Genomic DNA, 11,509 nt, shown 5'->3' with positions numbered 1-11,509 from the left:
TGTATGTATTTTTATACTATATCTCCTGTCCTTCATTTTTCTTTTAATCACAGCATAGTGAACGTGTAGTACATATGGATCTACCTTATTCCTTTAAAGATTCTTTACCCACACTGTACTGAAAATACTGCGGGGAGTGGGGTGCAGGCAATATATGTGAATAGACATTTCTCAAAGTAAAATGTACAAATGGCTAATAAGTACACAAAAGACACTCCATACCCAACTATATTATCCATCAAATGGTGCAGCTGTTTTTGCTAAGGCTGTTGCAAAACGCTGGTGTCAGAGCATCAAATAACTGCTTTTGGACACTGTTATGTGTGAGATGCCCCAACCTCCCTCAACCCTTACCCTACCTTTAACTTTGCTTGTAAAGGGAATGGACCAGTTTTTCTCTTGGCTTTTGCCTTTTCCTTTTATAGAGGCAAAGATGATTATGTGTGTATGGGATTTGAGGCTGGCTTTTAAACACACACTCTCCTATCAGTTTCTCAGTGAAAAAATTTGCATAAAATTACTCCTGTCATTAGCATCCTGATAAATGCATTGGTTGTGCTCCTCTACTTTTATTTTGTGCATCATGGTAGCTATCTCTTATTGTAACATTAAAGTTCCTCATAGACTATTTACTTTTAGTTTCTTAGTTGTTCTTTTCAGTTAATTGGGATTCATTCAAAATTCTATGTATTAAGTAAAAATTAGAAAGTTACAAATGCCCTGTTGACACTCTACAGTATAATGCATTATCTGCTTTATTTACCTTGGAATTATAAATCCAAATTTGTGATGTTAGGAAAGGCTTGCCATTCACATTAAAATTTACTGCACAGAGGGGTGCCTGGGTGGCTCAGTTGGTTGAGTGTCTGACTTCAGCTCAGGTCATTATCTCACAGTTCGTGGGTTCGAGCCCCGCATCGGGCTCTGTGCTGACATCTCAGAGCCTGGAGCCTGGTTTGGATTTTGTGGCTTCCTCTCTCTCTACCCCTCCCCCATTCATGCTCTGTCTCTGTCTCTAAAAAATGAATAAACCTTTAGAAATTTAAAATTTACTACACAGAGAAAACCGTTACTGGGAGAGTCAATCTACTTTGAATTCTGAGCATCCCTGCACATTTTTATTGGGTATACCAAGAATGTAAGACCCTGACCACTCTACGCAGGCAGGCCATGTGTCAGAGTTGTGTTTGCAACAAGCAACTTGGAAGAACAAGGTAACATCTTTCCCTGGACACAGAGCAGGCTTGCTTTTGTTTACCATGAAAGTGATAAAATCTCCAAATACAAGGTTTCTTTCCTGTTACACAAAGCACTGCATGTGCGGACATCCATAAAAGAGCCTGTGTCACCCCATGGAACTTGAAGATCATGGAGAAATAACGCAAACCAATATGAAGCTCTGGCTATGGCTTTTGCCATGAGTAATATTATAATCTCTGACCTGGGATTCTAGTCATCTTTTGCCAGTATCCATTAAACAGTAGCAGGTTAATTTGTTAATTTGTAAGTAGGGTAAAATCCCAGATGGCATAATTCTTGACAGGTGTTTCCAGATATTATTCCTAAATCAGTTATGCTAGGGGAATGTTTCCCACTAAGATGATTTTTGCCACATCTGTGTACCACCTCTGCTATTAGTATTGTGTTCTACCTCATGTCTGTCTTCAAAGTGACTTACTAACTTAATTTGAATACTATTTTTTAAAAGGAAACTTTATAACAACACCCTGAATCTATACTATAATCATTTGCCTGAAACAGAGTATTCATTAATATACATTCAAATAAACACATGGACATCACAATTATATATATATATATATATATATATATATATATATATATATATAAAATATATTTTATATATTATATATAAATTTTTATAAATATTTATAAATATTTTAATATATTTGTGTACTATCTAAAATCTAAAATTATTCCCACCTACCACCAGGCCCTCTAACGCCAACCTGATTGAATCCACAGTTGTCATGGCTCGGACAGACTATCACAACCAATGCTTTTAGTTACTCAATTTTGAGGTCTTCTTTCATATAAAAAGTTCTCATCAAGTACCCTTGTGAAGGAAAATAAAAGGAAGAAAGGAAGTCTAGTGCTCTGACCTGCTATAGGGACTTTTGTCATCCTCCAGGTAAGTATATCCAGGACAGCCTGGTCATCAGCAAAGGAGAGTCTAGTGCCTGCTTCATCTGAATCAGAGAAACCAAAGTCAGACCCACCATGGAGAGGAGTGTGGTTTGAATGAGCCTTTCTATATCCTACCTGAGTACCACTCCTTTGAGTGCCAGGGGATTGGATCCATCTTGTCTTAGAAAACTGACTTAGTGAGCCCCTGGAAGCTTTTTACTCCAGTCAGAATCCAGCCCGACTAGCATCCATCAGGCTGTTACAACTTTGAAGAATAGTCTAAAGTCATGAATTGCCCAAAAAAGAGCATCACAGAATAATTAAATAACACACTACTGGAAAAACTGTGAGCCATATATACATATACAGATATCTATATAGGTGCGTAGATTTGGATGCAGATATACACAGTTTTACATAGCACTTTCACATTTCCAGGTAAGGATGGCAGTATCCCCAAATCTGACTTGAACTTCCCTTTAATTTGTTTAATGTTTATTTATTTATGAGAGAGAGACAGAGTGTGAGAAGTGGTGGGGCAGAGAGAGATGGAGACACAGAATCTGAAGCAGAACCTCCCTTTAAAATTTACCCAGGTCTAGAGGCATCTGTGGAACTGGTGAGGAGGGCCTGTCACCAGTCTTCTGGGAGAGATCACTCACCCTAAGGAAATAGTCAGAAGATAAAACCATAATCTTTAGACTCAAAGAGAAGCAATTCTGATTAAAGCATAACATCTGTTACTCAGACTTGTCTTCTGGTCCAATCCCCAACTTGATGCATTGTGTTGGAGTCTTAACTGTCAAGATACCTATAAGATATGGCCCAAGTTTCCCTGCATAACTATGTAAATTTAAGAAATGGGCATTCTCCCCCCTTCTGTGGGTCTGAGGATTCAGCCCACTGGGTGTTCCAAAGAAATATGTTAGGCTTCACTATTCGAGAATTCCAGAACATTATCAGCCCATAGGCAGGGGCCTGGATGAAGGGGCAGAACTATCCAATATACAAGACAATATCAAAGGGATAATAAAGGGAGGTTGGGCAGGCACAGAAGGAAAGGAACATAAAGGTGGCACTCACCTAACAGTTGCCTGGATTTATTCTTAAGTACAGGTGAGAACTACTTTCTCTATCATCCCAAATAGCTGATACAAATCCCTTGGGAATTGGGATCCTACATGGGCTGATGGGGGGGGGGGGAACCTGCTAAAGTAGAGCTCACAGTGATTACCTTATTTGGTCCTCATATATCCCTTAGAGATCAGAGTCTCTATTTTACAGATGAGAAAAAATATAAATTTATTCTTCTAGCTAAGTGGTCTGGTGGTAATTTGGAATTCACATTTGCTTCTAAAATTCTCTCAACAAATATTAAGTGCCCCAGTGCGTTTAGAAATAAATTAAATACTGTTAGTTATTTCTTTTTTGTTATAAAACTTTTATTATTTTAACAATAATGTGTGTACATTCTAGGAATAAGAAAAAATACAAATAAGCAGAGTAAAAAATTACTCATAATCCTACAAATGATTATACTTTTTGTCTTTCATCCTTCACACGTTTTTCTGTGCATATAGGTAATATACAAATGTATTCTTTCTTTCAAAAATATGATATTCACATATTACTTAGTAACTTTTTTTTTCATTTTATATCCTGTCAGGAACCTCTTTTTGTACAAATGAGTAAAGCTCTCCTATTAAAAGGCAGAGACTTGTGTATTGTTCAAAATATGATAAAAATGAGATGCAGATTAACAAGAAATGCATCTAAAATCACTAATAGCAACAAATTAAAAGTAGAAAGGTGGAAAAAGGTATATCAAGAAAATGCAAATCAAAGGAAAGCTAAATGGCAATGTTAATATCAGAAAAAAATAAAATCAAGGCAAACTACATTAAATAGGGATAAGGATGGTTTCGGTTAACCTTCCAACGCATCACTATAAGTTTGTTTCTTACTCTCCTTATCTCCTCTATTTCACTCACTTTTCTAAACATATCTTCCTTGCTTAAATGCCTGTTGTGTATATCTTCTTTAAATTCCTGCAAAGACTGAATCAGTCTTTCTCTAAAAGTTCCTTCCGTTTTTTCCTCCTCCTCTGGCTCTTCTTCCACCTCTGGCTTTTCCTCAGGCTTTGGCTCTTCCTCAAGCTTTGGTTCACTCTCATTTTCTGGTTTTCCTTCAATTTTTTGACAGGATTTCATCTTGTGAGTCTCTCCCTTCCTTTCTTCCTTCTTTCCTTTTCCTTTTTTTTTTTTTTTTTTTTGATTTATTCCTCTCTGAATACAATTACTGCTAGGAAGCAAGGTGACCATAAGTCAAATATTTGGTGAATGGACCAGTGCTCTGGACAGAGGTCTCAGCATTTGCTTTCTTTGATTCAGAGCTATCATCAAATATCTTCCACTTGGGAGACTCAATCAGCAATCAGAGTTTCCCTGAGCCGGCGGCTCTTACCTCCATTTTCTACCTTCCTACCTGTCTCTTGTCCCTCCCTGCAGCCTTTTTCAAGGTCTTCCCCCCCCCCCACTTTTCCACGCCGGACAAAACCCAAGACCCTCCTAGAACAGCGTAAGTTGGAGAATAGGCGGTGTGTGTGTGGGGGGGGGCGGGTAGGAAGAGTGGGGCCCACGACCTCTGACATGTGCATGCCTCACCTTGACACCAGGGGTATTTATAACATTTCCCTCATATACCTGTACTGATCCGAACAGTTTCTTCCTTGCCTCTTCTAGCCTTGTGTAGTGCTAAGAATAACAGACCTGCGGACAAACAGAAAACGGGAGTAGAGTGGGATGTGTTGGAGATGGGGGGAGGGGTGGCAGTAGGGGAGGGGCGAACGCTTGGTGGGGCGACCAGCACCTTGTACCTTTTTCCTCATTAAGGTACTTGGTTATGACAACTTTCCCACTTTCTGCTTCTCCCACTTCTTCCACCCCCACCCCCGCCCCACAGTACAATTTAGCTGGAATTTCCCAACAGACAAGGAGTAAGAAAAGCAGATTATTTCCAAACTATCTTTAAGACTGGGGCAGGGGTTGGGGGGGAGGGGAGGTGTTGGGAAAGCAGTCTGAAGTGGCAGAGAATAATTATTTTTAAACTATCACAGTTCTCCTTGTCCTTCTTCCCGGACCCCTAGGCCCTTTCCCAATGGTCATCACTTTCTGTAGACTTGGAGGTAGGAGGTGGAGAGATGGCTTTGACCAGGTCTCTGCCCTAGGCCACTCCCACCCTAGAAGTCCCCAGGCAGCACCTATTTTGATACCAGCCTGCAGAATTCCGTCAAGTTAACTCCTCTTTCCACTGCCCTCAGGCTCTGCGGTTTGCCTGCTAAAGAAAAGGTGATACCCAGACGCGAACAAGGACCAGACTAGCAGGACTTCGGTACACGTCGACTCCTGGTCACGTGAGATCTACGTCACCAGCGAGCTCGGGTCCCCAATCTCCACTCCGACCAAAAGCGCGGCAGTTGTGCGCCCGCCCCCCTGCCCCCTCCCCTGTTATACATCTGGCCTTGTCCTTCTTTGTTATTGTTGCCTATCCGAAATGGCAAAATGTTATTCGCCTGACTACTGGGGAATAGCTGCATCTTTTCTTTCCGGAGCTACTAACTTTTCTACTTCTTTTAAGAATTGCCTCTTCGTGCCTTCAGCTCCCAAGATTAAGAACTCCTCCATCCATCGCCCCTCCTCCAGCCTCCATTTCATATACAGTCTGGTCCTTGGCTCCTGTGTATAAGGTTTGTTTGGCAAGGGTTTGTAAAAAAAAAAAAAAAAAAAAAAAAAGAGCCTGGGACAGGGGTGAGATTTTTAAATGTAGTTTTCGCTTTGTTCTTAATACTTTTATATTCTCTTTTTTTTAAACAAAAGTAACATGTTTTTTTATAGTTGGAAAAAACAAAGACAAAATTAGTTAAATGTATGAACACGTGTGCAGTCCTGAGAGTATTTCCTGGCATATTGTAAGTGCTCTAAAAGTGCAAGCCATTATTATATTAGGATTTCATTTGGGGAAAATAATTGAAAAAAAAAAAAAAAAGAAAGTAATATTTGACTCCAGAGCCTTGGTAGTGATATTTGCCAGGAAGCTGTGCTGCCTACAGAATCATCAATTGTCAGGTACATATTATGATCCAAAATTTCCTCATCTGAAAGGTAATAATAACGTATGCCTCATAGAACTGACTTTTGGAAGTTCTAAATGATACTTGGCTCAAAGCCTTTGGCTCATATAGTCTTCAACAGATATTGATTACCTTTCAGCCTCACTTCAGTCTTTATTTTAAGTCACAAATTTTCCAATAAAAGTTACATAGTTCTCAGAGGTAACATTTAAAAAATAACAGGAGGTGACATACATGTATTTTTTTTAATAAGGTTTGTTGCCTTTTTGTGAGACAGATTAAAGAGGTTAATAGATTATGTGGAAAGAAAAAAAACCTTCACCTCATGTTGTTTTATTTCACTTACTCTTCTTTCATATTATTCTGTCTTCTGGGAAGCATGTGTATTTGAGTACCAGAAAACCCAAGATATAATGGTTTGGGTCTCCCAGACAGAACACTGGCTTGACAAGATATGTTAGTCCCAGGCCAGACCTAGAACTGACTGTGTGACCCTTAGTAAGTGTAGAAAGCAAAATGAACTCTCTCATGTCAAGCAGAAGCCTGTGTCAAGCAGGGCCCGGTGTCAAGCAATGACACAAGTATTTAAAGGTACAGCAAGTAGTTAAAGGACATCTCACTGCGACCAGCACCAGCTGATGATGCTACAGAACTGATAAGCGGAATCAGAGGAGGTCTGCAGGGATCAAGACTGATTAAATCCCTTTAAAAAGGGGATTATTTTTTGCAGCAAACTGTCAGACTCTTCAGATATGACACCACTACTGAAAAGGAGGAACCTCCTTCACATAAGACATGAGATTCCTTTGGAGGAATTTAAAGGAAAGGGTGGACTGCCAGGCCAACAGGAACTCAGAGAAGGCAATGGCCAGTTAGCACAAAATACTCAGAGAAACCTTCAAGGAGGAAAAAGACCTTGACATGAGCCTTAGAAGGTACACAGGACCTAAATGGAGGGTGGGAAGGAAAGAAGAGAACAGTCAAACTGAACCTAGACCCTGGGTCTTTACCATCGCCCTGGCCTGTCTCATGCTGCATTGCTGGGTAGAAGTCCACTTGTTCCTCCTTAGGGGGACTTAGGTTAACATTTTTTAACTGTTTTTATTATTTTTTTTTGAGAGAGAGAGACACAAAGTGTGAACAGGGGAGGAGCAGAGAGAGAGGGAGACACAGAGTCTGAAGCAGGCTCCAGGCTCTGAGCTGTCAGCACAGAGCCGGACGCAGGGTTCCAACTCACAAACCGCAAGATCATGACCTGAGCCTAAGCCAGATGCTTACCTGACTGAGCCACCCAGACGCCCCAAGCACTTTTTAGCATGTTCTGCACTTAACCCCAAGGAATTTCTCACTTATTTTCAGGTCATGGAAACTGAATTGGTCAACCTTTCTGGAAAGTGCATACTTAAGCAATTGCTAAGTATTTAAAATATGCATTCCCTTCAGCCTGTAAACCCATTCTTAGCTACTCATCCTAGAAAGTATTTAATGGTAGTCACAATGATTTACAATGCCAAAGTTTATAGATCTGGATTCCTAGCTTCAATCCTTTGACTTGGACTTGAATGCAAAGAGAAGCCACAAGTGAAAAACAGCAATGATGGAACAGAAAGAGAGAATTGTTCTAGGCAGTAGCAGACATGCACCCAAGCATGTGCATAAACACATTCGCATTCACACATGTGTGTGCACATTCTCATGAGCCAAGCAGTTTTCCACATAATTGTGATAGACGATAAAGAAACAAACTTCATGATATTGTTAAAACAATTCAAACTACACCAATAGTGTATACCATTTAGAAATGAAAATAACCATTATATTACACATACATACAAATTTCATTTGATGAAATTTGGTTAAAAAAGAGGTAAATTTAGAGGTGCCTGGGGGACTCAGTCTGTTCATTAAGAATCCGACTCTTGTTTTGGCTCAGGTCATGATCTCACAGTTTGTGAGATAAAGCCCCGTGTCAGGCTCTACATTGACAGTGAGGATCCTGCTTGGGATTCTCTTCCTCTTTCACTGCCCCTCACCCACTTGTGCTCTCTCTTTTACCCAAAATAAATAAATAAACATTTTTTTTTTCAAAAAGTAAATTTAAAGTGGGGTGCCTGCATGGCTAAGTCAGTTAAACATCCGACTTCAGCTCAGGTCATGATCTCACGGTCCGTGAGTTTGAGCCCCATGTCAGGCTTTGTGTTGTCAGTTCAGAGCCTGAAGCCTGCTTCAGATTCTGTGTCTCCCTCTCTCTCTGCCCCTCCCCCACTTGCACTCTGTCTCTATCAAAAAATGAATAAACGTTAAAAAATTTTTTTAAAGTAAATTGAAAGTTAACATATGCAAAAAAGAGGTTAGAGAGGGAGGGAGCCAAAGGATAAGAGACTCTTAAAAACTGAGAACAAACTGAGGGTTGATGGGGGGTGGGAGGGAGGGGAGGTGGGTGATGGGTATTGAGGAGGGCACCTTTTGGGATGAGCACTGGGTGTTGTATGGAAACCAATCTGACAATAAATTTCGCATTAAAAAAAAAGAAAGTTAACATATGCAGTACTACATTTCTGTAACAACATACATGTATTTATTTGTGTGCATTCATTTTTTTTAAGTTTCTTAATTTATTTTTAGAGAAGGGGAGGGGCAGAGAAAAGTAGAGAAGAATGCCAAGCAGGCTCCTGCTGCCAGCGCCATGCCAGATGCAGGATTCCAACTCAGGAACTGTGAGATCATGAACTGAGCCAATGTCGAGAGTCAGATGCTTAACCGACCAAGCTGCCCAGGTGCCTTATTTTTGTGCATTTAAAATATAAGCATATAATTAAATTGCACCATAACATAATAAAGTCCACAAAATTAATTACTATAAAATTCCAGGTTATATCATTGAAAGATGCATGAATGACTGATATGAGCCTGTTTAATTAGCTGGATGCACAACTTAAATCCATCAGGGACTCAGCAGTGTTTTGAGACCACCTTGTCACAGTTGTTTACTCAGCAGTGGTGCTTAAATGTTATCCTCTCATTTCCGCCTCTCTCTAGGCCCTATTGCCCATCATATTACAGTAAAACCTTGGGTTGCGAGTAACTTGTAATGCGAATATTCTGCAAGATGAGCAAACATTTCTAATAATATTGAACTTGTTAAAGGAACAATCTCTTCCAATACAAGTAGTACACAATGCTGAACATCACATGCTCACAACTGAGCCAATGGTTCTTGAAATTCGCTTTGATATACAAGTGCTTTGGATTACAAGCATGTTTCCAGAAGGAGTTATACTCACAAACCAAGGTTTTACTGTATATCAAAACTCATGTTATCGTGGGGTCTTACTGTATTTTTATATCATAGTAGAAATGTGAATGAATATATACTGAACTATTCCCATAATACATAGTTAAGAATGAGTATTTAATATAAAGGCAACTTTCACTTCTTAAGTGTTGCATTTATATGTTGCAAAAGATGAGTCCACAAACAAAGTGCAGTTAAGTGAACGTTCTCATACTCGAGTTGGAATGAGTCCCGGACTCCAGAATGAAGCTTCTTTTTATTAGGATAATTGCTAAAGACTACGTGCATAAAGTCAGCTAAAGCAAGTGTGTTAATCAATCTAATGGTTTAGCTTTTCAAGGTTGAATTTCTAGTTAATTGGTTTCTATAACACTAGGAAAGGTCAGGTGTGAAGGAGGATCCAGCCCTGGACAATGTTAATGGCTCTAGGCATTCTTTATGAGCCTCAGCCCAGCTGTTCAGTTGTGTAAACATGTCCTAAGACCTTGAACCTTCTCCAGCCCTTCCCTTTTGAAGTCTTTCCCTTTGATGCTTCTATCCTGCATCTCCCACATTTATATACTTACATTTTATATTTAATAGTCATGTATTAATAATATTTAGAAAAATGAGACAAACCTTTGAAAACATGGAGAAGAAATAAAATATCCTACAAATATAAGTCAACCATATATTTATTGGAATGGAAGTGTTACAAAATGTAACTTGCAGAGGATCTAATTAAAAAAACTAATGTGTGTGTTGGGGTGCCTGGGTCGCTTAGTCAGTTAAGCGTCTGACTTTAGTTCAGGTCATGTACTCACGGTCCATGAGTTTGAGCCCCGCATCAGGCTGTGGTGACAGCTCTGAGCATGGAGCCTGCGTTGCATTCTGTGTCTCCCTCTCTCTCTGCCCCTCCCCCACTCATGCTCTTTCTCTCGCTCAAAAATAAACATTAAGAAAATTTAAAAAGTTATATATATATATATATATATATATATGAAATATTATGGAACAATATACACCAAAATGGTAGAAGTGGATATGATTGGATGGTTGGTGGGCTTATGGGTAATTTATATACTTTTTTTACATACTTCCTTGTAGATTCTTTTACATTTTCTCACTGGGTATGTGTAACTTCTACAATAAAGAATAGTCCACAAACAGTACAATCTTATAGCACATATTTCACACATGTACTTCTCTAGTGGAGTAGGATCTGATTTAAGACCTCCACTACCTATTTGAGGTGTGGGGTTCTTGCAATGTTTGGATGCATCACATTTGGTTCGCTTGCCCTGTTTGTGCCTGGTATGCATTAAAATGAGGCTCTCCAGGAGCACCTGGGTGGCTCAGTCAGTTACTATTAAGCATTTGACTCTTGATTTCATCTCAGGTCATGATCTCAGGGTTTGTGAGTTCCAGCCCCACATAGGGCTCCCTACTGACAATGCAGAGCCTGCTTGAGATTCTCTCTCCCTCTCAAAATAAATATATTTAAAAAAATAATAAAACAAAACAAAACAAAACAAAATAAGGCTCTCCTTAGCATGCTGTGACTATGCCTTCCTCCAATCTGAGTTTGAGATAGTCAAGCTGCAGTACTAGTCATAAATAGGAAAGGAAGTATCTCTTCCCTAAATTTTACCTGGTGAGAAACCTTTCTTTCTAGGATAATCTTTGCCAGGAAAAGTAATATTGTTGACAATAATATAATATTTTAAGCAGATTATAAAATAGTTTTAGTTACCGATTCTTTTAAAATTATGCACGAAGAGAAAAAGAAAGGATTATATTTCTGGCTCTGCTTGACAAGGAGCATTTATTTATAGTTCTTTAATCATTTCTTCCAGTGAAAATGCTTTACTTTTGCAAATAAAGGCAATAAATATTATTACTGAAAAGCAGGTTAAAAAATAATGTGCATAAAATTATCCTAGTTATATTTAAAAATG

General features: G+C 39.2%; 1 protein-coding gene across 1 annotated transcript; it reads right to left on the bottom strand.

Annotated features, from left to right (window-relative positions):
- Positions 1–4,043: 4,043 nt before the first annotated feature.
- On the bottom strand, positions 4,044–4,358 carry TCEAL9 (transcription elongation factor A like 9). The gene has a single exon (XM_047845067.1). It carries the CDS (start codon positions 4,356–4,358, stop codon positions 4,044–4,046), a length of 315 nt encoding a protein of 104 aa, XP_047701023.1.
- Between the last annotated feature and the right edge of the window lie 7,151 nt (positions 4,359–11,509).

This window comes from Prionailurus viverrinus, chromosome X (genome assembly GCF_022837055.1).
Source record: "Prionailurus viverrinus isolate Anna chromosome X, UM_Priviv_1.0, whole genome shotgun sequence".
Lineage (NCBI taxonomy): Eukaryota > Metazoa > Chordata > Mammalia > Carnivora > Felidae > Prionailurus > Prionailurus viverrinus.
The sequence above is the reverse complement of the archived record's forward strand: the minus strand, read 5'-3'. Positions and strand labels throughout refer to the sequence as shown.